This window comes from Amphiura filiformis, chromosome 5, assembly GCF_039555335.1.
Source record: "Amphiura filiformis chromosome 5, Afil_fr2py, whole genome shotgun sequence".
Lineage (NCBI taxonomy): Eukaryota > Metazoa > Echinodermata > Ophiuroidea > Amphilepidida > Amphiuridae > Amphiura > Amphiura filiformis.
In genome coordinates, this window is record NC_092632.1 from 64251472 (window position 1) to 64278784 (window position 27313).

General features: G+C 36.3%; 1 protein-coding gene across 1 annotated transcript; it reads left to right on the forward strand.

Annotated features, from left to right (window-relative positions):
* Positions 1-941: 941 nt before the first annotated feature.
* On the forward strand, positions 942-27142 carry LOC140153544 (uncharacterized). Its single transcript, XM_072176324.1, has 19 exons — positions 942-1254; positions 4701-4783; positions 5026-5146; positions 5778-5906; positions 6981-7103; positions 7391-7509; positions 7747-7851; positions 9468-9594; positions 11500-11701; positions 13823-13967; positions 15494-15658; positions 17449-17513; positions 18165-18246; positions 22433-22502; positions 22867-23086; positions 23910-24000; positions 24513-24626; positions 24983-25098; positions 26109-27142. The coding sequence occupies exons 1-19, from the start codon at positions 1051-1053 to the stop codon at positions 26249-26251; spliced, it is 2424 nt and encodes an 807-aa protein (XP_072032425.1). The 5' UTR covers positions 942-1050; the 3' UTR covers positions 26252-27142.
* The last annotated feature ends 171 nt before the right edge of the window (positions 27143-27313 follow it).

A 27313-nucleotide genomic window follows, 5' to 3' on the forward strand; every position in this document is an offset into this window, starting at 1 on the left:
GGTACTCCGTCTCCAACATCTACCTGACGTCTGTATATCGCTACTATATACCTGCTACAACACGTGTATTTTGTTTACTTTGGACGGGAGTTACACGATCAAAGTACATTTTGCCAACTTATCAGCTACCAATCAGCTGTGTGTTATCAGTGATGGAACCATCTTCACTTCAAACCAAGCACCAGTGGCTACCAGTCACACAGCAAATCAGTGCCTCTCATTATGCTGTTAAGATAAACACATAACACGGTTATCAAGTAATGTGTTTGTGTGTTCATTGACCGGTAATATGATGACAGACTGGTAAGAATTAAGGTAAGTTCCATCCATTTTCATTAGTTTTCTGTCTATATGCTCATCACTCGCATTGAAAGAAAATTGACACCACGTCAAATGCTGCACGTTGTTTCTTCTGAAACTTCCACAAGTGCTGCTGAATACCGCTACAATTTGTATAGGGAACTATTGCTTCTGCACTCTGCAGTCAGATGTAAATACACAACACCTACTTCATTAACGAGATGCGCCGAACTTGCACACCCCTTGCACATCAGACGACCAGAATGTCTTAGTAAGTGGAAATGTATAATAACATTCTAGCATACATTAGGCCATCTTAATTTAGTAGTTCATCTCAAAGTCCTTCCCAAGTTAAAAACTTAATGCGGAATATGTGGGTTTTTTTTTCTTTTTAGATTTTTTTTTATCTGTGGGACGAACTTTTTGGGACCAAAAACCAAAAAAGGAGCATAAAAGGACGTGCGATTTTTGTGATTAAGGCTTGCAACCCAGTTATAACTTTTCTCATGCATTTTGTCCATCATGTCCGTAGCACTGGGAACTGATAATACCAATCATTTGATGCAGTTTTTACTACAGATGTCATGAAGTAATTGCATTTATCTTACAGATTTTGATCAGAAAAGCAGTCACCTCTGTTACATGAGAACATGAAGTGAAGACGTAACAGGCTCTAAAGCCATCTAAAAGCAGAAGACAAATTACTCACACTAAGGAAATTAGCTGCTATCATTCATCCACTCCGCTGATATGGATCTCATAAAAACTGTCAGAACAGTAAAGATTATAGCGGCCTTAACGAAGCCACCCAAGGTTGCAGAGGACCATGCAGATATTATCAAACCACAGACTGTTAGTTTCCATAAGGATGCCGCGAATTCCATCAATATAGATTTCGCTAATCAACCGACGAACCCTGAACATAGGGAACACACAGCACCTATCAATGAAACGGTAAGACTAACGAACACACAACACCTATCAATGAAACGGTAAGACTAACGAACACACAACACCTATCAATGAAACGGTAAGACTAACCAACACACAACACCTATCAATGAAACGGTAAGACTAACCAACACACAACACCTATCAATGAAACGGTAAGACTAACCAACACACAACACCTATCAATGAAACGGTAAGACTAACCAACACACAACACCTATCAATGAAACGGTAAGACTAACCAACACGCAACACCTATCAATGAAACGGTAAGACTAACCAACACACAACACCTATCAATGAAACGGTAAGACTACCCAACACACAACACCTATCAATGAAACGGTAAGACTAACCAACACACAACACCTATCAATGAAACGGTAAGACTAACCAACACACAACACCTATCAATGAAACGGTAAGACTAACCAACACACAACACCTACCAATGAAACGGTAGGACTAACCAACACACAACACCTATCAATGAAACGGCAAGACTACCCAACACACAACACCTATCAATGAAACGGTAAGACTACCCAACACACAACACCTATCAATGAAACGGTAAGACTACCCAACACACAACACCTATCAATGAAACGGTAAGACTAACCAACACACAACACCTATCAATGATACGGTAAGACTAACGTATTGTCTATTGTCACTTGCCTCAGAAATTGATTTTGAAAATCACTTATCAGTTCTTATTTGATCAGAATAATATGATCGAGAATCGCATTTTTGTTTTTTTTATCATCATGTTTATTATTTCTTCAAAACGTACAACATAGACCTTTGGAAATAGTTCACATGTTTAAACGGTTTGTATTGATAAGAAGATCTAAAGATTGACGATGAACCTTGAGCAAAGGTCATTGATCACTGATACTGGTACTTACCGAGCGAGACTGAAGGGCCATGTAAATACTCCGCTGCATGGTTTTTATTTATTTTTGTTAAATTCCTTTGTGTGGGGGGTGGAGAGGGTGTTTGCGTAGAAGGGGGAGCGTTACTGAAACGTAGCGTTTTGACCGCCGGGTGCACTGCGTCTTTCCGTTCTGCGCTAAAATGGCCTGTTATACCACTAGCCACTGACAGCTCTCTGGCCAAACGTCGACCTCAAAGTCATAGCACTTAACACTCTTTAAGTTGAATTTGAAGAATCAAAGTTATACATTATTGTAACATAATATAAAGTTTTCTGCATACTTTTTGCCTGTCACATACCATTTACTTTTTTTTTGTACTTTACAATGATTGACCTCAAAATCGAGTGAAATTAGCTTATACTGTATCTGTACACTTATGAAAACAGAAGTGATTTCTTAAGGGCTGGGGTATGAACGTTTGGACAGTATTTATTTTGGGATATCAGAGCATCAGACATATCGAATTGCATTCTGAATACGAAGAATGTCATTCTGATATCAAATAATTTTGATTTTTTGAAATTTGTAATTTAATACACATTTTATGGCAAATCATTAAAAATTGATATTTTTGATATTTAACAGTACTTGAAGTAAACTTTAGAAATCTGATGATTTATACTTAAAGTGTATGTAGGTGGGATGAAAAGCCGACGATCAATTGAAAATTTTGACCTTTCGTATTGAAGATATGGATTTTTTTCCCAAAAACACCAAAAAAAATTAGGTCTTTTTGGGAAAAAAATCCATATCTTCAATATGAAAGGTCAAAATTTTCAATTGACCGTCGGCTTTTCCTCCTGCTACATACACTTTAAGAATATAACATTAAATTTATATAATTTACTTCGAGGACTGTTATATATCAAAATTTGAAAAATATCAAATTTTTATAATTTGTCATAAAATTTGTATTATATTGTGATTTTCAAAAATGAAAATTATTTGATATCAGAAAGACATGCTTCGTATTCAGAACGCAATTCGATAGGTCTGAGGTGCTCTCATGTCCCACAAAAAATACTGTCGAAACGCAATAAACGCTCATTTTAGATCCCTTAAAGACACTAAAACTAGATTACAACATAAAACGGTGATCGATAGATGGAGAATTGTGTTCTGCGTTTGTAATGCCTCATTCGTAACTATGCGACTTTATTACTTATACACAATTTAATGACGAAAAAATAGAGTTTCAAAAATAAAAAAAATTGCCTTTTCCTCCGTTTTGTAACGGGCTCATTGCAGCGTGTCTGAAGGAAAAGTAAATTTGGTCAACTTTAAAATGCTCTCTTTTTTTATAAGTTGTGGGAAATAAAGTCACACCGTGCCGAATGAGGTATGATCAAAATACCGAAAATAAAATTCTCCATCTACCAACTACTGCCTACTTTATTTGGTAATTTAGTTTTAGCAGTATAGATTAATTATCTTTCATATAATACTGACGTTTGATTTGATTTGATTTGTTCGGGTTTTGATGACCCTGGATAACCCAAGAAAGCCTCTATTGTTTTAAATAAGTTATATTTTGGGTTTTGGTTTTGGTAAAAACGTTTTAATAACATTAAAATGTCGGGTTATATAAAGGTCATGAAATCGTTTTAAACTATTTTTGCAAACATTTTTGGCCAAATATTTTGTCAACACTTAAATAACATTATGTTAAAATATTTGCACCCAGCAAACACAGAAATGTTCTTAAAATGTTTTTTACAAAACGTTTTAATCACATTTAAATGTCGGGTTATATAAAGGTATAAAGGTCGTGAAAACATTTTAAAAACGTTATTGTAAATATTTTGGGCAAACATTTTTTGCAAAATATTTTTCAACCCCAAAATAACATTCTGTTTAGAATGATTTGTACCAAGTTTTCAAAAATGTTTTCGGAATGTTATTAAAACGTTTTTATACCCTTTATATAACCCGACATTTAAATGTTTTCTGTAAAACATTTGAGTTTGCTGTGCAGTAAATTACCAACAACTGTTATTTAATGTTATGAAAACGTTTTATACCATTAATGTACCCTTTATATAACCCGACATTTAAACGTTTTCTGACAACCTTTTATGACATTTTGCGAATGATGTCGAAAACGTTTTGTGTTTGCTGGGGAACAGTCAGGGCTTTACATCCTACTCTTTTCGAAACTGGCTGCGAGATACATGTACAGGTATGGCTCTCTGTACACGGGACCGACGGCTTAACGTCCCCTCTGAAGGACGGAGTATTTTCATGATTCATTTACCCAATTCTAGATGAACCATGGGGAAAGCGGAAGTCTGAATTTAATCTACAGAGGTTGCCAATTAATTTCAGACATATTTTCCCAAGTTAATATCCCAGCAAATCTCCACCGCAGTCGAACCCGGGACCTCACCATTAGGCCACGCTCTCCCAATTATTGTGAACGAGGTATATTGTAATATTGGCGTGATTGTTCCGTTTCATACATTTTGTTCGCGAAGTTTATCTGTTTGTCTGTTTCTTCTTGAATTTCAGTCATTATATTTAGCAGCAACCTACGTCATAGATGCCAAATACAATAGAAATTTCCAATTCAAAACTGATCTTAGGAGCCTTAGGTAAGCCTATAATAAACAACCGTTGTTTAATTAATCAATTAATGTATTAATATGAAACTAGTTAACTAGTTGGATATATAAACAACAACAACAGCAACAACAAATATTCTTTATTTAACGTGGACAGAACGCTAAAGTACATGCTGTTGCTGATTAATTTAGATTATTAATCTGATTTTGTTATTGCTTTATGTAGACTTTATTAGTGATCTAAACATTTGTACTTTTGCTCCTTTCAACAGATTATACCATTTGTACAACCAACGTATTTTATCATGGATGTTGTATTTCTTTGTTATATTAAACCTTCTGCTAGCAATGTTCGAAAAGCCCGCCATTCCGGGCTGGGAAATACCGTATTGGGTATGTAGGATATACGAGATAAATTACCGTCAGACAAGTTTTCATTTCTCTATTTGATAAGCTTTTCGCTATGTTGTTTTGCTTATATCATATTTGATATTTTGCTGTACAATGTTGTGAAGTCAATCTAAACACACCCTTTTTGCACATAATATTAAAACTAATCAAAATCATATGTATCTAACCACTAACTATTCCGATCTGAACTAATCAGATCCGAACTATACTTAGAAAATGGTCCACACTCTCAGAAAAGTTTGCTTGGTTAAGGAGATTATAGCCCAAAGTTGGGTAATGTTTTGTCCAATGTTGGATAATGTTTTGCCCAATGTTGTGTAAATTCCAATAGCCAAACCCAATATTGGGCAAAACATTACCCAACTTTGGGCTGTAATCTCCTTAACCAACCTTTTGCAAACTTTTTTTTAGAGTGCAACACCTTCTTGTAATTTCGAGAACGGTGCGTACTGACCGAATAAATATTTATGGAAAAACTATTACACTTGGTAAAACTTCCTGATCATGTAATAATCTTCATGATCTTTTAAATATCCATAACACATTATGCATTTTGTTTTTGTTTTGTTTATTGTTGTTGTTGTTGTTAATTTGTTTGTTGCTTGTTTGACAGGGTACAATGCTATTAGAGGTAGCCTGTATGTGCTATTATACCTTCAGATTGGTACACAACTATTCCTTCTCTTCAGAGAGGCTCTGGTGGAAAGACGCTAAGCATCTCGTCGTCATCGGAATCATTGCTGTAAGTTTTTTGGTAGAAAAGATTCAGGTGTGATAATAAGCCGGGGATAATAATAATCAACCAACATTTGTAAAGAGCGCAATTTGCATCGCAGATACCTATTGCGGTGAAGAAAACCCAAGAGTAAAAAGTAGAAACGCACAGTTCAATATAAGAAGGAATTTCCTTTAAAAAAACGACGCAACAGAAAAAATTACATGTAGAATATTTATATACTCCCACTTTTAAGTGGGAGTATATAAATCTGGTATATATAAATCTGGTATAAATAAATAAATAAAATAAATGTAGACATTTATATAGCGCTTTATGCCGTAAACAGCCTCTAAGCGCTTTACATTTATTCCGCCGTCATTAGAATATGTCGGAACCACGTTTGCAGCCTACAAGTGGCGCAGGGTCCATCAGTACAACGACTGTGACTACCCCTAACAGCTTCCCATTGCACCTGGGTGGGGTGAGGCAAGCGAGGCAAAGCGCCTTGCCCAAGGGCGCAACACGGTGGTGGGACGGGGAATCGAACCCGCGCACGTCGAGCAAGCTCGCAGATTATGAGTCCAAGGCCGTAACCACTGAGCCACCGTGCCCTCCAATATAAATCTGGTATATAAATCTGGTATATAATCTAGTATATAAATCTGGTACGGTATATATATAAATCTGGAGTATATAAATCTGGTAAGATCTACTGCCGTCCTAGCAGCAACCCGGCGATTCAGACAGATGTGATGGAAACAGCCAATCACCACTGGAGCTGGTGACCAACATTTCGTTAAACGCTTTTCGATTTATTTTAGAAAGTCTTAGAGGGGAACTTAGAACTTGAGAGCCCTTTAATATAAGAATGAAGAAAAGTTACCTATTCCCATTAATGCATTATACCCATTACCTTTGTCAGTTAATATTTAGTATTGTATATTTCTTGCAATGAAAATTAATACTGACATTGATCATAATCAATATTTCGTTGCAAGAAATATACATGGTATTCTGTAACTTGTTTCTGACTCAAGTTTCTAACATTATAAGAGTAATTCACCTGATCATTTCGTGTATTTGCTTGATATTATGCAGCTTACCATCCTTGATATGATCATCTACATCTTTGTGGCACAATTTGCAGGAGCACACGTTGCCGTCAGGGGTTCAAGGGTTCTCAGACCTCTTCTTCTAATAAATTTTCCCGAAATGAGACTGGTAAGATACTTTTAAGCATCCTAATTATATCAATTATAGGCCTATTTTGAAAGCTAATTTAGGATCACAGTTCATAATTAGTACAACAAAAACCTGTACCACAACGTCAGAAAGTTTGATTTTGTTTTTGTATAAAGGAGAATAGATCGTGAATCTCGGTGATGTGTCTTTAGCATTCACTGAAATAGCTATGATTTCACCGATAACAACGTTTGACTGAATATTGGCAAACGTGCAAATCTGGTAACTGCGATCGCTATAAACTGAATTAATCTTTCTTTACAAAGTTACGGCAAGCTGTAAGGAACATACGACGAACCCTTCCTGAGATCATCAATGTGCTCATTCTTCTATTCATGATTATTGCACTGTTTGCTCTTCTGGGACGAGAACTCTTTAAATACGAGTAAGTATAGTCATGGACTTATCTAAAAGTAACATAATGGTAGTACTAACTATTCAACGGCTCAAATCATGCCTTTTTATATAATGTAAAATTTACAGTAATTCAAAGCACTGCAATCAATATTGTTAACATATTTCTTATTGTTGTTCATCAAAGTACCTTCCATATAAAACGGTATTTTTCTGGTGATTTTATCGTTTCGATGTTATTGCTTATTTCCTTTTTATTATTTTGTAGTGGTTTAAATTACATCAACGGTGATGATGGTTATTTCCTCGACTATTTTAAAAACGTATGGGATCTCTATGTATTAGTTACTACGGCCAACAGCCCAGATATCATGTAGGTACCATAGTTTCAATACTCAAACCAATCATTAAAGGTGGGTGACCGGATTGACAGCCTCATCCCCAACTTCACCTTATCAAAATGCTGATTTACATATCTAAATTAGGCGTTACAAATCAGTATATTTCCGAAGAAAATATCAAAAACTGCTGAATTAGTCTCAAATGTGGTATACCACATTTTGACTAATTCAGCAGTTTTTTGATGATATCTTCGGAAATACACCAATTTGGAACTCCTAATTTCAGTATGTTAATGAGAAAAATAGAATCTTTCATTTGATATCAATTTATTACATGATCATGATGGTTATCATTAATAAAAACACTGTAGACTACCAATTTTACGCTGTATTTAATGTCAGTAATGCCATGAAGAAGTACAATGAACATTTACATGATCTTTTTGCATGAATGCTTGAAAGGGACAACAGTTTATGTTATACATAAGTTTTAAGAATTATATTTTCCAAATATATCAGGTCACCTCCCTTTAATGTTGTTGTTATCAATGACCTAAGCTAAAGTAGTCCGACCAGTAGGACTTTTTTTTATCGGTTGATCATCCAGTGTACACTAAACCAAACTATATAATTCCTAAAATTAGCCCCGAACGATCAGGGTCTGAGTAGATTCCATACTTATGCCACAACATATAAAGCAACACTCTATGAAACATCGTGGATGTATGCAATTCTAAGCATCTTTTCTCTGGATATAAGGTGTAGGTGTCACAAAAGGATTACCACTTGATCATATAAGAGATATCTTCAATAGAATGTACAATCTATATAGTACGCGCTATCTTCAGTAGATAGCAAGATGCATTATCATGATATTTAAGCCTGTGCTATAAACTGTATACAAAAAATTAGACATTGAACTTTATATGTTGTCGTATATGTATGGAGGTACTATATAAGATAAACATTTTGGAACATCCTTTGGATTGTAAGGTGAGAGGTTAAAAGAAACAAACTTAGACTTAGATATCTATGAAGGTTTGACATATGAAGAGCTGATTTCCAAACCGTATTAAGTCCACAAACCCATGTTTCTGATTTACCTGTGCAATATTGCAATGGGAGGTATTATAATTTCAGATGCACCATTACAAAGCAAACAGTGGATGGATGCACAGTAACAATACTGTGTGAGGCTTTGTTTCCCAAATGAGAACAATAGTCTGCATATTGTTATCCAGCATTGTTATGGTAAATACGGTAATGACTTGTTGATGGTATAACTCATTGTAGCTAATGTCAAACTTGTCAAAGTAATTGTGATTGTATCACAAGTAAATGAGACACATGGGGTTGTGGACTTAAACGGTTTGGAAATAAGCTCTTCATAATAGCAGCTATGGGGATATCTTGATTTTACCATATTCGTAATTTACCTTCGGTATAGATTTAAAAAAACCGTTTGTATTACTTACAAAAAGACAAACATGCAAAATTCTAATGGTATAGCATAGTAGGCCTACTTAAACACAATCATGACAATGATTGAAAGCATTAATAGGTATTTTGAAAACGTGCTCTCGGATAATTATGTTTAGTGTCAAATGAAAGCCTCATAAAATAAACTTTCAACTTTATAATTTTCCAGGATGCCAGCGTATGACGAAAACCCGTGGTATATGCTGTTCTTTATCATATTTGTAATGTTGTGCAATTATATATTCATCGGTATTTTTCTTGCTGTCATATACAAGAACTATCGGATGCATCTCAAGGTTAGTGTAAAAACCCACCTTTCTTTCTTTCTTTCTTTTTTCTTTCTTTCTTTCTTCCTTTCTTTTTTCTTTCTTTCTTTCTTTCTTTCTTTCTTTCTTTCTTTCTTTCTTTCTTTCTTTCTTTCTTTCTTTCTTTCTTTCTTTCTTTCTTTCTTTCTTTCTTTCTTTCTTTCTTTCTTTCTTTCTTTCTTTCTTTCTTTCTTTCTTTCTTTCTTTCTTTCTTTCTTTCTTCCTTCCTTCCTTCCTTCCTTCTTTCTTCCTTCCTTCTTTCTTTCTTTCTTTCTTTCTTTCTTTCTTTCTTTCTTTCTTTCTTTCTTTCTTTCTTTCTTTCTTTCTTTCTTTCTTTCTTTCTTTCTTTCTTTCTTTTTTTCTTTCTTTCTTTCTTTCTTTCTTTTTTTTTCTTTTTTCTTTTTTTTCTTTATTTTTCTATAAATGACCCTAAAATTACCAACATCTTTGAATATTTTGCAATTTGGGGAAATATCAGAAAAAAATTTGTTCCTGAATTTTTTGAAATTTGGGTCGGCATTCATTTGAACAGGGAAAATTTGTTTCCCAATTTTGGTAAAATCTGGGTCGGTCGGGCCCGTAGAACAGGGTTTTCTTTTTTCTAACGAAGTTAATATACGAAGGTATTACGAAGACGGGAAAACCGGGGATACACGGTTCTCATGTTGCACTACAAAGAATGAATAGGGTGTGTAGCGTGGTACCATTTCTTGCAATGGGGTGGGGGTGTGTGGGGTTGGGGTGGGGTTGATTAGGGTGGCGTGTTGGGGTGCATTTGGGTGTGTGAACAAGTATATAACGTTGGGTCTAAAAACCGTCTAAACAAATTATTTCCCAAAGGTGTTGCATAACCAGGAAAAACTATATTAGTTGGTACCCGCATTGCTACCGTAAGGCAATTCAATGTATAGGGCGCTATGTTAACATATAATTTTACAGCAATTTTTATTTGGAGTGTAGGCCTAACAGTAGCGTATATCACGGGAGAGGGTTGTTCGTAGGGTGTCTGTGTGGGCATGTATGCTAGGGTGTTGGTGGCGTGTGTTTTGGTGTGGGGACGAATATAACGCTGATTCTAATAAAATTGAACTATTTCTCAGAGGTATTGCGAATCCGGAAATACTACATTGCCAGCGCCGTTGTTACTGCTAAAGCAAACCTTGCATGTTAAACGTGGTCCTACCATTTGCCGCAAATCCGAAATAATTGTTATACCTTGTGCGTTTGTGTGGGGGTGTGGTGTGGGGGTGAGGGTGTTTGTAGAGATGGTTTGCGAGAGAGAATGTGATTAACAATAATTAGCGATATCGGCATTACAAATGCTAATGCATTGTTAAACGGTTTTGGCAAATTTGGTACAACCGAACCCTTTGTATGGCTAGAAAATATTCTTTAATATACTACACCCCTGGCCAAATTTTTGCCTATTTTTGCATTTTTCTCACAAATTATAGCGCGTTAATGACAAGTAAGATATGTATATTATAGGGGCAAGAACTACAACTATTGCACTGAAAATTCAGCAACTCAAGGCAAGTAGTTATTGATTTATTGATCAAATATTGGTTTTCCCTCATTTTTGACTGTAACTCCACAACTGTTGTCTGTGCTAAATTAAAATTTCCAATGGAGTAGTTGTAGTCCTTGCCCCTATAATATACATATCTTACTTGTCACCAATGCGCTATAATTTTTGAGAAAAATGCACAAATAGGCACAAAATTGGGCATGGGTGTAGTATCCCCTTAATGATAACATTACAGTAATAAATAAATAATCAATATAACTAAACTAATTTTCCCGATAGGTCAAATCCACAATGAATTGCGAATTTGTAACATCGATATCGCTGAAATACGATTGAACCCATCAACATGTCGCATTTTTTGATTGCAGAATGAAGTACAAAGATCTGTATTTATGAAGCGGCGTAAACTTGCCAAAGCATGGGACATCGTCAAAGTGTGGAAGGATAATTGTTTTGTGTTACCTTGGAAACGGTTCTGCATATTACTCCAGCAAGTGGAACCCAAACGAAGCCTGAGCCAAATCAGGTTAATATGGCGTGTGCTGGATGAAGACTCAGATGACTTTGTCAGTGAGTAAAAGTTACTAAAATCGGGCACCTATGATTGAGACCCCTAAAATCAAATCAGCAAGTCGCTGACACTGCCAGAGAGTGACGTAATATACTCGGATTAACTACCATATAGCAATAGATGAATACAATTTTGACTCTATCGCCCTACCCTACAACTTTGACGCGGTGCCTATGTATTGAACCATATCATTATGATCACTCGCACCTGTAAGATAAGTATCTTTGAAAAGAGCGGTATTGTATTCAATCTACAATTGCATGCAGACATACACAGGTGTTGAGTGCAACCTGCTTGTAGTGCCGTGCGATATAGTCAAAATTGTATTCATCTATTGCTATGGTAGCATTCGACAGCGAATTAGCCATTTCCTTTAAAGGCGGTATACAAATGATATTGTTGCCACTAAAAATACCCCCGGAATACAAAAATAACTCCGGAAAGGACATTAACATAAAATTATTGACGGTTGGTTATATCATCTTCGGGTTGGTTATATCATCTTCGGGTTGGTTCCACAAATAGGATATTTTCACTTTTTTTGCCCCACAGAGTCCGCTTTTAAAATTGCCTGAGGTCCGTCATTGCATCAGTTGTTAACTTTGTGGGAATGATAAAAGTCTTTCAGCAGCTTTCAGCCACCGCAATAATAAGCCAAATCGGCATTGGAAGTTTGCAATGCATTGTAGGGCAGTTTTTGCAGTTTTGGGACACTTTGTCCTTTGACCTTTCAGAAAATTCAGAAATATTGGGTTTTTGTACGTACACAATATAATCTAAAATGTTTTACAATAATTAAAACAAGTATAAAAAATATTAGCATTTTAAAAATTAATTATTTAGTATTTTTAATGATCAACATTATAACAATAATAAGAAAATTAATAATAATTACGTAAATTTTTCCGATATGTCAGAGGTCAAAGTGTCCCAAAACTGCTCTCAAAAACCGGAAGTTAGAATGGCGATTGGGCTTATTATATACAAAGTGGTCAACCACTTGCTTTACGAATTAAAAAAAATATCAGTAAAGCATCATGATTAACAAATTGATTTTTAAAAGAGTTACTTTTTAGAAGTTTCAATCAATCCATCTACCAGTCAGATCTTCATGGAGGGATGGCTACACAGATAGAAGATCATTTTTTTTAACGAAAAAGATTCCAAGCAGAATGGTGTAATTACATAACTAACGTGTGTTGTCTCTTAACAAATATGTTAAGGGATCTGGAATGAGCGTTCGACAGTATTTTTTGTGGGACATGAGAGCGCATCAGACATATCGAATTGCATTCTGAATACGAAGAATGTCTTTCTGATATCAAATAATTTTCATTTTATGAAATTCACGATATACCGTAAAACCCCGTCTGCAAGCATATAGAATGCTTCTGATGAAAGCTACATTCATACAGGCGCCATTATGGAGTTTGAGCAAATAAATTACGGATCCAAGCATATACGAACAAGTATTATATTAAGACCAATCTATTGTTTTGGTATATTTACGCTTGCTTCGAATTAATTTAGCTTTCATTAAAAACACTATATATGCTTGTAGACGGGGTTTTACGGTAATACAAATTTTATGACAAATTATTAAAATTTGATATTTTCACATTTTTTGATATAGTCCTCAAAGTAAATTTTATAAATCTAATGACATATTCTTAAAGTGTATGTAGCTGGGAGGAAAAGCCGACGATCAATTGAAACTTTTGACCTTTCATATTGAAGATATAGATTTTTTCCCCAAAAGACCTAATTTTTTGGTGTTTTGGGAAAAAATCCATATCTTCAATACGAAAGGTCAACATTTTCAATTGATCATCGGCTTTTCATCGGCCACATACATACACTCTAAGTACATATCATTAGATTTATAAAGTTTACTTCGAGTACTGTTAAATATCAAAAATATCAATTTTTAATCATTTGTCATAAAATGTGTATTACATTGCGAATTTCAAAAATTATTTGATATCAGAATGACATTCTTCGTATTCAGAATGCAATTCGATATGTCTGATGTGCTCTGATGTCCCACAATAAATACTGTACAAACGTTCATACCCCACCCCTTAACATCAGCTCGTTATTCTGCTCCATGTTGTATTCAGGCAAAAGGGAATTTTTGAAGGTGGTTGACCTTCTCAACGTAGAGCTACTTGAAATCAAAGACCAGCAGCCGTTTTTCCAGAGATGGATGCCAACATGCTTCAACTCAAAACTTAGTACAATAGTACGAACAATAGTAAAACACAGGTAAAAATTCGATTGTCATTTTGAAAAGTCCTCTTCATTGGCAGTTTTATACTGTCCTCAATCATGTCAACACGCAAAAAGTTTTATATCGCATAAAAGATGGCGCTGTGGCAGATACTGAAAACATTTCAAATGCACAAGGCCACTGTCAAACAGTAGACGCCATGAATGTTGCTCGTCTTTTCTCTACCAGTTTAATTAATGATACGGAGCACAATCAAAAATGTCATTTTGACACAATAGGACGTTTTGTATAGAATAACTCTGTAACAATAGCTCATAGATAGTACAAACTATACTTTTGAAAACAATAGTTATTTAGGGGTCCTGATCTTAAAATAACCGTATGTACTTCATGTGTGGAAACTCATCATGCTTTTTATCACTATTAAAAGTGCCCAAGTGCCGGCCGCGTAATTTCTTTCTGCAACCATAATGGGCCGCAATATATCACTAACCGCATAGTCCGAGGCAAGGTTCATTATTGTCAGGGTTAGGGTCTTAGGGTTAGGGTCTTATGGTTAGGGTTAGGGGTTAGGGTTAGGGGTTAGGGGTAGGGTTAGGGTTAGGGTTAGGTTAGGGTTAGGGTTAGGGTTAGTTAGGGTTAGGGTTAGGGTAAGGGTTAGGGTTAGGGATTAGGGTTAGGGTTAGGATTATATTCGTATTTATTATACTAGTAATAGTATATTGTGTTTATGCAGTTTATTCCGTAATCAATAAGTATCATAAACAAACACCTTTCTGGCACAACGAATCATAGCACAGTCGTGTAGGCATTAGACTATGGATACGAAGGTTGTGGGTTCGAACCCCAGGTAAACCGTTATAGAATTTTAATTCTATCGATTTCTTTTTATTTATTAAGTAAGAGGAAATAATAATGGTAATAAACTCGTGTTATATCTAGCCTCATAGGCCTATTAATTACATGTATGTACTATGTGTTATCGCATTGCGGCCCATTATGGTTGCAGAAAGAAATAACGCGTGCCGGCCCCCAACTCAACAAAAGTTGACAACCATGAGAGTTACCAAATTGCGCGGAAAATGGGTAAATTTCTTACCAGTAGCAAGGACCGCGAAATTGACAAAATAGGGGTTATTTAATTTGCACTGTCCGTGAAATTTGACAGTGAAATCAGCAAAATAGGGTTATTTAATTTGCACTGTCCGTGAAATTTGAATAAAAGGGGTACTTGAGAAAATCCAGAAATTTTATGTCAATATTTAGTGTCATTGTTAAGGGGTGTTTGAAAACCACAAAAAAGGGGGTTTTTTTGGCCAAATTTTGCCCTCGATTTTGCATGAAAAAGGGGGGTAAATTTGATGAAAAATCATTGCAAAGGGGGCCTTTGAAAGATTTGGTAACTCTCATGGTTGTCAACTTTTGTGTTGAGTTGGGGGCCGGGGCCCAAGTGTAGTGTACTGAATTTGGTGAACTTATCAGCTTAACCAACGTCCCAATTCCCATGTATTGAAAAGAAAGAGAATATTGGCCTTTGATTGGTTTAAATCCTCTCTTTCAGAGGCTTTCGTTGGACGTTTGACACAATCATCATAATCAATGCCATTCTGATTGGTCTTGATATTGACGAGGCGGAATGGTTCTTCTTGTCCATATTCACCGTGGAAATCTTATTACGAATGTACGCTATAGGATTCAAGGCTTACTTCAGGAATCCCTGGGACTTGTAAGTATCATTGGGCCATTCCATGTAAAACCCACACTACCCCTGTGGAAGATTTTGGAAATATCTTCCACAGAGGGAGTATGAATTTCAAATGGAATTAACACATTAGTAGCTCCATTTGAAAATCACTCTCCCTCAGGAAAGATTCAAGTTGAATCTTTCTTAGAAGCTCTCAAAGGGTGTATGAAATTCAAATGGAGCTGCCTAATGTGTTCATTCTATTTGAAATTCACACTCCCCCTTTGGCAGATATTTCCAATATCTTCCACAAGGGAGTATGGATTTTGACTGCAATATCCCATTATGATTGTAACACGCCTCCGTGGCAGTTTTGGATATTAAAGAGTTCCTTCTCTCTTGAGAAAAAGGCTGCATGAGAATAATTAATGGTCCTACTTTTCCGTGATCTTTTTTGTCAAATATTATCTCTCTTTCATCCCGTATTGGCCAGCCTTTTAGCCGCGCCTGGCTTGAGCATTTTGCTTGAGCCCAGTCCCATCAGGACCCAAGTGTGTTTCCACACGGAGTGACCGTTTAAACAAGCAAACAAAAACAAACAAACAACCAAAAATAAACTGACAAACAAACACTTTTATTACGTCATCAAAATCATTATCTACGTCACTGTAAAAAATATACTGAGTAACACTTATAAATAAAACGCGTTAATTACTGAAGTATGTAAATTTCTCGGTAAATTTGTATCACTGATTGAAAGTTCAATGGATGGTGTATTATTCAATGTACGTACTTTTTCTTTGTTTCGCGAAATTGATTCAACCGAGATATGATTGTCCATTGTTATAAAAAACAAATAATTATGATACAAATTAAAAATTTAAAACAAAACAAAACAACAAAAACAAAAAACGGGGACGGGTCGATTTTTACTAATTTTAAAAAGAATACGGAATATCATTTAATATTATTACTCAAGTGTGGTTGTGTTCGGACTCAAAATAAAAATGTCCGAAACTACTTGTCATTCAAAGATAGTTTTTAGCCTTTTTTTGTGTGGTTTGGTAATTAGGACCACCATCCTATATTTGAACAGGATTTTGAGAGATATTATTGCAAAACATATCTTTAATGCACATTTTATTGATCTACTATAATGTAACATGTGCAATTTATTAGTAACACATGCTGGTTTAGTGATGCATGCGATAAACGACAACGAATAAAATGTAATTACAAAAATAATGTAATTTGAGACCATGAAATCGGACCATTTTTTAATTTTGACCTCTGTGTATGATATTTTTGACATTTGACCTATTCGACCTTATAATTCCTGAACTAAGCATCGTAGAAAAATATGACAATCGACTTTTTTATTTCGTGTGATAAGAGGAACAATTTGAGATACATTACAACATGATGGGACTATTTTTAAGTTTTCCCCCCACTGCGACCTCCGATCCCTCGTGGGATCCACAGGGGGCATAGAAAAAAGTAGAATCAAATTTTTATTATTTCAGGTTTAAGGATGCAAAAAAACATTGGTTCCACCAATGTAGGAATAAAAAATCCCAAACCTGTACTAACATCTAATATAAAATAGAATATATAGGGCCTAATAATGTAATAGCGAATTTCAAAAAATCAAAACTTGATTATTTGATATCAGGACATTCCTCGTATTTAGAATGCAATTCGATATGTCTGATGTGCTCTTAGGTCCCACAAAAATACTGTGCAAACGTTGTTATCCGATTCCTTAACACATTTTTGGAATAAATGTTATATAATTTGATATCATACCTTGGTATTTACGCGATTCGTTTCAGATTTGATTTTACGGTAATTACTGCAGCTTGGGTGGCTAGTATATTTGAAGTTATCGCGGAAAAGAGTAAGTATATACTATTAGCTGATCCCCGCAATGGACATGTTTTAAGTACATTAGGATCACATTGGCAAAGTGTAAGTCTATAGTTTGACTTAATTGAATATCCAACGAAAGGATTACGTATTGAAATATTCATTTGTAATGTTCATAATCAACTGTGATTTGTTTGTTCTTTCTCTGCAAATCCGAAGCTAAAGGCTATTATTATTATAGCCTTTTCGAAGTATGTCGTACACAAAAGGAGGATAGTCTTCAAAACTTACAGAAAAGATTACCGTTTTCAAACAAGTTTTTGTTACGAATGACTGATGGTGCCATGCAATTAATGAATGGCTACGAAGGCGGTTTATCTTGCCAACCCATAATCCGCCAAATTTGAAAACTATGGGGTCCCAAAGATGATTTTGGGGTCTCTATAATAGACACACTGATTCTGACGTGGTTATCAAGTTTTATAGTCTCAAATTATGGGGTTCAGGTGAACCCCATAATCTTTAAATGTGAAAAAGATAGGGTCCCTCACCATGCTCACGATTTTACTGTAAAAAGCTCTGCAAAAGCCCCCAAAACTTGGTCTAGCCGGAACCCTGTAAAAACATCTGCAAAACATCTACAAAACATACTGAGTACAATAACATTGCAATATCATTTCAGAGGAATTCACAGAGTACACTTTAGATTTCCTACTTGTTCTTCGAGTCTTACGATTGGTCAGAATTCCCGCAAATCTCGAGAGGTATGTCAGATTCCTTGCTTCTTACTTAAATCTTTGAAGACCGGGAGTCAATTTACAGGGCCGGATTTACCATTGGGCCAGGGCTCCCAAATTTGGCCTGTACATCTTACTTTTTAGCCCCCAAACACCAAGATTTGGGCCAAAATAGGGTAAAATTGCCACTTTTTTGCTCGCTCCGCGCGCACTAGCCTGTTATATAGCAAAATTCACCTTCATTTGGGGCTAAAATAGTCTGAAATTGGAATTTTTCGCGCGCAAATGTCCTAGGTAAATCTCTCTGAATTATAATGCTCCCGCCGACACCGTCGATCTATATCTAAACCAAAACTTGGCCACTTACTGCACATGCCTTCCTCACGGTGAGTTGGGGGCCTCCAAATTTTGGCCTCGCCGAGGGCCCCCAGAAAGGTAAATCCGGCCTTGTCAGTTTACAACATTATAAACCAATAATTAACGATGACAAATCTAAGTATTGTACAGTTCTTGCTGTACAGTAGTTCCCATTCAGACTAGAACCACAATGGAAATGACTCGGAGGTAATGTCTGTCGTCAAACAGCAATGCGAGTCAATTCATAAAGGCAAGCAAGTTGAACGTACCTCTTTACAGGCATTATACCTCATTTCTAGCTATTAATTAGATACTAGGTACTCCGAACAGAGCTTACACTCAGTAAAGACTTTTAGGTAATATTGCAGAGTCGAGTGGATACACAGCGTAGCTTAACTTCCCAGGCTATAGGTCCTAACTGCCCCGTTAGGCAATATACTGAGATCGATAATGCGGACGATAGCTTGAGACGTTATGCGAACAGGGTATGCGCACCCAGAAGTTCATACGTAATTTCGACAGTGAAGGGATAAATGTCTCATTTAAGACAGGCCATCACGATATGTTAATTAGGGTCGGGAGTTACTAATCCTAACCCGTAAGGGCATTTCGTGATCCACAGCATCATCCCACCAAAAGTTGAGATTTTTATATCACTGAAAACCTCTGACTTCATAATGTTTATGTACAAAACATTTCTTGTAAAAACAAAAATAATAACATAATCATGCATAACTCGCAAACGCAAAATCGGAATCAACTGAAATTTTGGGAATAAGCTTTTTTTCGTGGATATCTACTCAAAAATATCATAAAAATAGGATGCTAGAATACTCCTTTATATAGCAAAATTCACCTTCATTTGGGGCTAAAATAGTCTGAAATTGGAATTTTTCGCGCGCAAATGTCCTAGGTAAATCTCTCTGAATTATAATGCTCCCGCCGACACCGTCGATCAATAGAGAGATTGCGGAGAGGCGTTCACTGCAAACGCCATACGGGTTACGGATTTCTGCATTTTGCGGTAGAACGTCATAGTCCCGTTCACATCCAAACTAGCCTCCTACACAGCCAGTTTGTGTCGGTCCTAACGCTCGTCGTTCCTAGTATGTTCGTGATAGCCGCATAGAGTCTGAACCAAGACTACGTGTAAACGCAATTGCAATCATGATGGCACTATGCTGAGACAAATAATCTAAAGGTAATAGGAAGCACCCATTGATTCACCTTGGGTGCATCGAACCAGAGAAGATTATCTTCTTTCATCGAACTACTTTCCTCGGTATTGATATGCAAATACGACTGGCTGTATCTATAATGCTCTAAACATTCAGTCCATATTTGAGTTTTGCAGGCTATTGGAAAATGAGCATAGGCCTATGTTCACACGTGTATGCTATTTGTCTACATAATCTAAACAGAGTTTGGTGTTGGATGCCTATAAGTTTTGGTGTATATTATTCGAATAACAAGAAACAAACTCCATTATCATATAAATAATACCCTGTTTACTTTCTAAAGCAAAATGAAAATAGATAATCTAATATGCCTAGTTCGATTACTACCCAGCAAACACAAATATATTACAGAAAACGTTCAAGGTTATGTGAGGGTCAAGGGCATTAAAAGTTTTAATAACATTCAAAAAACCCTTTGTTCTAAACTTGCTGATAAACGTTCTAACACAATAGACACTTAAATATGTTTGCCAAATGATATTTTACTATAGCATTTCGAATTTTGGCTTAAAATGTTGTTGTATTATTTTTTCAGTATAACACGAGTTTTCATGATTTTTATATAAACATACATCGATATGTTATCAAAACGTTTTAACTAAAACCAAAAACACATGCATTATCATGTTTTAAAAACATTTTGGAGTTTGCTGAATAGTATCCATAAGCAAAACATTTTGACAGCTGTTTAATGCAGAACGAAAAATAGCGTTGCACGAACTTCTGTTCACCGTCCCAAACAGACAATTATACCGCATTTATGCCGTTACACGACACAATCTTGCCTAAAACGCCTCTTCGCAAGCTGATTTTTGGACGGCATTTTCCACACACAAATGAATAGGCAATCTGCCCGTTCGAATTCGCGTCGAAAAAAATCGAAATTTGTTCACTTCTTCTTGTCTATACGAGATCAAATTTTAACCCCAAAATGGATTTTATTACATGTCGGACTCTACTTGTTCTTTTAGGATACTTTGATTCGTTTCATAACATGATAAACATAACATTTTTCTGCATTTTATAATGCGTTTTTTTGTCATTTTGGAACGTCATTTTTTACTACCAACCGGAACGTACTCGCCTTACGGTAATTCCACGATTGACCAATTCACAATAGATTTCACCCTCTAGAGGGCATAATAACCGATTTTCGACTAATGTAGCTTGCTGTTCGCGTTCCCGTGTCACGTTTCACGTAAATTTCGCAATCTCTCTTATATCTAAACCAAAACTTGGCCACTTACTGCACATGCCTTCCTCACGGTGAGTTGGGGGCCTCCAAATTTTGGCCTCGCCGAGGGCCCCCAGAAAGGTAAATCCGGCCTTGTCAATTTACAACATTATAAACCAATAATTAACGATGACAAATCTAAGTATTGTACAGTTCTTGCTGTACAGTAGTTCCCATTCAGACTAGAACCACAATGGAAATGACTCGGAGGTAATGTCTGTCGTCAAACAGCAATGCGAGTCAATTCATAAAGGCAAGCAAGTTGAACGTACCTCTTTACAGGCATTATACCTCATTTCTAGCTATTAATTAGATACTAGGTACTCCGAACAGAGCTTACACTCAGTAAAGACTTTTAGGTAATATTGCAGAGTCGAGTGGATACACAGCGTAGCCTAGAACTTCCCAGGCTATAGGTCCTAACTGCCCCGTTAGGCAATATACTGAGATCGATAATGCGGACGATAGCTTGAGACGTTATGCGAACAGGGTATGCGCACCCAGAAGTTCATACGTAATTTCGACAGTGAAGGGGTAAATGTCTCATTTAAGACAGGCCATCACGATATGTTAATTAGGGTCGGGAGTTACTAATCCTAACCCGTACCCTAACTGAAAATCTAATCCAAACCAGTAAGTAACCACTTACCCTAATTAGCATATCGTGATGGTCTGTCTTAAAAGGGCATTTCGTGATCCACAGCATCATCCCACCAAAAGTTGAGATTTTTATATCACTGAAAACCACAGACTTCATAATGTTTATGTACAAAACATTTCTTGTAAAAACAAAAATAATAACATAATCATGCATAACTCGCAAACGCAAAATCGGAATCAACTGAAATTTTGGGAATAAGCTTTTTTTCGTGGATATCTTCTCAAAAATATCATAAAAATAGGATGCTAGGATACTCCTTTAAATGAGACATCTACCAGTGAAGGCGCACATCACCTGGGCACATTCCTTCTGGACTACATAAGCTTACATATAGTTGCCATGTCTTTGTACAATGGGGAGTTTGCGAAATGCCGTTTCACATTTACTTCGACTTTTACGTCAACTGTCAACATCTTGCATTGTTCATTGTAGGGGGTTTCACATTGTTTTTAAAATAGAGAATATTCTAGACGGTGAAGTAGACTAGTTTTACTATAACTCGCCGCTATCTCTCTCGTTATTTCTGGCGTTCATGGTGACAATCAAATAAATAATAACTTATCAGTGTCCGATGTTTATGATAATATACAATATTGTCTGTATTGTCCTGTTATTAAAATATTTTATGTACAAAATTCTTTTGGCTGTCTCCCTTCGTATGCGAATCGCTTCGTGACATGATATTGTCACGGTTGTTTCTAATTCTTCAAATTCTCTTTTCAGATTTCAGGTTATAATTGCAACATTAAGCAACATCGGACCAGCTATAGTTACTTTTGGAGGGGTGATATTTGTAAGTAAAAAGAAAGAGGTTTATAATTGAGTGTCTAAAGAATCATTTAACTGAGTAAAAATTCTTTCCTTTTCATTTTATGGGAAATATCAAGTGTAAAGCCCCCATGAGAACTACCTGCCGATTGGCCAGAAAGAAGTTTTCATTATCGATTGGACCAATCACCAACATTGTTAGAATAATTTCACCACACAAAAAATTAGGGTGAATTATTTGCAAAGCTCCATTCTGATTGGTGATTAAAGTGAAGATATCATGTAATTGACCAACCAGTGGCAATGTTAGATCGGCAGGTAGTGCTCAGGGGGTTAACGTCCTCGTACTTTTACGTCATACTCGTAACTTCGCTTTGAATTTCACGCAGGTAATATATTACGTGTTCGCCATTATTGGAATGGAACTTTACGCCGGACTCTTCGATTATTACGGCTATGAAGATGACCCTGTATTCCTTCCTTTTTGTGGGAATAAGAAACTAGAAGGTTCAGATTTTTATCGAGACCACTACTGCAACAATAACTTCAACGACGTCGTGAAGGCTTTCATTGTTCTCTTCGAACTTACTGTTGTTAATCAATGGCATGATATCCTTTTTCTTTATTAATGATGAAGTCATTTTAATCCGGGTTTTAATCACACTAAGGTTATTGGTCAAGCTGTAGTGGTCCGGGAATGAGAGTGTGGGCAACCCGGGTGGGCAAAGGAGCTACACGGCCATATAAGCTACAATCCGCGAAATTAATAGGTGGCACACTTGCATTAAACAATGGAAAATGCGTGCCCTATTAAAATTGAAGTACAGACTCCCCCCTATATCTCACCCTTCCCCACTCCCCATCTTTCAATGTTGGAGGGTCTCACGGACCTGTTGACAACATGGCTTGGTCCAACATTGAATTGGGGGAGCGGGGGCAGAGATATACCAAAAGACAGGCAAAGTGTGCCAACCTTTTGTTCGTGGATTGTAGTCAAATTAAGAAAAATAATTTAATCACCATTCATTTCAGAAAAGCATATTTAATAACACATCAAAAGTTCCCGGAAATCCCATGTCTCCTTGCAGTTACTAGGCAAATTAACGTTACATAATTAGGCGTAGGCTATGTAATTTAATTTTTGGCCTCGCTTTCAGTTTTCTTGCTCGGCCAAATTGGAGTTAGCAGAGCCAAACGCCGCCAACGGCAACGAAGTGGTCAATTACGAAAAACGTCTATAGGGTTAACCTTTACATAGATTACCTATGTGACCTGATGGCAACAATAGTACAAGATACCCAGATCAGGCCAGATGGTAACCATATGGGTCAATTTAAATTACCCGCAGGTTCCAAGTCCAAGTCCTGGTCAAGGATAGGTTTGCATTTGTACAATATTATGCTAATGATATGATTCCTTAACTGATAACTACTTATCAGTGAAGGATTTGTAATTATCACGAATGCTGCTGCAAGGGTCTACTTTATCTTCTTCCACATGACTGTCGTTATTGTCATTATCAAGTGAGTACCTGTATAATAAAATAGAGCATACGTTTAATTGTTCGAGAACCTTCTGCTGTATATAGATTAAAATGCAATAGGGCGTATGCTTCGGAACATCAAAGAAATAAAACAAAATATAACAATGATGCCATTGTCAACAATCATTTTGTGAAAACCGTGGCCGAGCTGTACGTCCGGCTCATAATCAGAAGGTTGCGGTTTCGAGCCCCGGCGACGCCATCGTGTTGTGCCCTTGAGTAAGGCGCCTCATCTCGATTACTCCTCTCCACCCAGGTGTATAAATGGGTACCGGTATTCTTTTAAGTGCTGTGAAGGTAACCGACTCGCTGTGGAGGAGGTGTGGCGATCCCCCACAGCAACATTTCACGGTGGAGTCTGGCCTAATCGCTAAAGAAAGAGAGATGACCACTACGTCTTGTAAAAATGCAGGTTCGACTCCTTTAACCTTTTTTACAATAATCATGATGATAAATATTAAGAAAAAAATCGCATTTGTTTTCCCTACATAGTATCTTCATTGCATTTGTACTGGAAATATTCATGGTAGAATTTTCACTGTCTCAGAGTGTTCATGAAAGTGCTCTAAAGAAGAAAATACAAGAACTGGGACTTCTGGCGACTGAGTAAGTTTATTTTAACGCTAAAACTAGCACTGACAACCAGTGGCGGCACCTCTTTCATGTAATACTTTCGCTAAGTCGACGATTTAATGTGTTAATAAATTTGTGTGACACGTCTCATTTCTGTCCGCTTTTTATGTATTAAAGAAGAAAGCGAAGAAGAAGAAAGAGGAGGAAACTTACCTGATAAAGGAGTTGACCAATTGCCCCTTTTCCGCCATTGCTCGTGAACTATTGATAGACCGAACTCTCTGTTGCGACGAACGTGTCAATCCTAAAACGAATGCATGCAACACCTTCTACATTATTCTTAATCATTTTGTATGCTTATTGTCATATCTTTACGGTATGTATTACAGAGAGGATGATCCAGGCTATATCAGTAAACCAGTGGTGGAAGATGCAGTTACGATAGTAGATGCAATGGAAGAAGCTGAACCAAAGGACACAGGCCTCCGATTCAGGCTGGGGGAAAGTAAGTGCCCTCTAATACGAGTTAAACGACGCGTTCATCTATACTAACGCAAACTCGGCTCAACATTATTTTCAAGAACGAGAAGACTCGACTCGACACTTAACTCCCCTATTTACTTACCATGCTGACTCAATTCAACTCGACTTGATGGTCTCGGCATTAAAGTTATTCAACTCGACAATCACCTTTGAAAACGTAACGTTCGTTTTCTTAATACCATGGGACGATTACTATAATTGGTGAACATTCAATTTTCAGACAGAGATCGGAAGGTCGTGGGTTCGAATCCCATGCCGGCAAATTCCCTTGCTTTTTTTTAAGTTGGGTTGTGTGCCGGTCGGGATTTGTTTTTATTTGTTGTCTTGTTTAATTGTAACACTTTGGATTGGTAAACTATTCTCTTTCTTTCTTTTCAGACATTATTTTTTCTAGAAAGGCGCCTAAATATGTGTGCTTTTGTAGTTGTATATGAGGAGAGTAGTCTTGATATTGAATTTAAGAAAATAAATGGTTGCAAGCTTAGAAAATAGTCAAATGTGAGAATTGCTAAAGTTATTTACATTTTTAATCAAGACAAGTGAAATGCATGTTTCTTTTTAATCTTGTGTTTCATTTCAATTTGCTCTGATCACCAAACAATTGTGTAAGCGTTTGTAAAATCAGTTCTATGTTATGATGGGCTTTCAGAGAGTAATTTTATTTTCCTTATGAGCTCAGAGCAGAGTACTAAACGTTGTACCATTATCATGATTTATATTATTGTAATTTCAAATACCCTTTATTTCATCCGACCTTCCGTCCGTCCGACCTTCATAAATCTAAATGTCCACATCCGGTACTGAGTTCGTGGGGTTTGTTTTTTCCGGCTACGTAGGCAGATGAAATTAATTATCTATGATACAAGTCTTGTTGTTTCGTAAATTCAAATGCAACATATGGTTTGTTATTTTTTGAAAATAATTATTCAAATATAATTTTTTATTTTAATTTTTTTTTTTTTTTTTTTTCAGGAACAAGAACTGTTACTGTTTCTCTTCAGAATATGTTTGAAGGAGAGATTGATGCTGAATATATGGGTCCAGAAGACGCAGACGAAAATAACCCCAATATTGAGGCACAGCCGGACACTCTTACTTTACACAGTGTGGCTTAGCCAGCATTCAAAGACAATACAGAGTTCTAGTATAATCCGGCAAACGTTCAAGGATTTTGTTGGACGCAGCTTGTACCGAATCTGTTACATCTGATGCTTATAGGGATTCCCCCGCGATTCTACAACCGCATATCCTGCCACGCTGCCACATATAATATGATGACAATCATACACTACTCAAAGTATTTAAAAGGGCATTTCGTGATCCACAGCCTCATCCCCCCACTTTTCTCAAAAAAAGTTGAGATTTTTATATCACTGGAAACCTCTGGCTACATAATGTATATGTTCAAAATATTTCTTGCAGATTAATTCATTTAGCAAAGATATCGTGAAATTTGAATTTCGTTCTGGTGCACCAGAACGAAATTACAACGCATTGTCTATGGAGCAGTGTAATACACATAATCATGCAAAACTCGCGAACGCAAAATCGGAATCAACTGAAATTTTGGAAATAGGTTTTTTTCGTGGATATCTAATGAAAAATGACATAAATAGAGGATGCTAGGATCACGAAATACTCCTTTAAAGGATCAAACTTTACTTGTTGACATCAGTTTTCAAAAACAGCATTAACATTGTTAATCATATGAGTATCATGTCATTCAGGACATTTGCACTAACGGGTACCAAAGTCCAATGACACTAAAAAAACCGCATTGGTCAGCACGAGAACAGACAAAGAAATAATTCAAATCAGGATTGTCAATTTCTGATCCTTTAATTGTTTTTGGTAGTGTAGAAGAGGTAGATCACTGTAGATGGACCAGAAAGTTGATAATTTCTGAAATGATTAGACAGATGTTTTATTAGGCACTATTCACGACATTTTTGTCGAATACATTTTTGTGTACATGGTGTACGGTAAGCGAAACTGACTACTTTTAAACAGGAAAACTGGCTAGTAGCGAAACTGTCTATTTTGAAGCAGTGAAACTACTTTAAGCAGCGAAACTGACTACCATTAAGTAGCGAAACTGACTACCATTAAGTAGCGAAACTGACTATTTTATTTTAAACAGCGAAACTGACTACCATTAAGTAGCGAAACTGACTATT

Excerpts from the sequence above, each read along its gene's own strand:
- LOC140153544 (XM_072176324.1), top strand. The coding sequence starts at position 1,051 with ATGGATCTCATAAAAACTGTCAGAACAGTAAAGATTATAGCGGCCTTA. Across the intron at positions 11,702-13,822 it reads AGACTCAGATGACTTTGTCA|GCAAAAGGGAATTTTTGAAG; the intron begins GTGAGTAAAAGT and ends TGTTGTATTCAG. Across the intron at positions 13,968-15,493 it reads CGAACAATAGTAAAACACAG|AGGCTTTCGTTGGACGTTTG; the intron begins GTAAAAATTCGA and ends CCTCTCTTTCAG.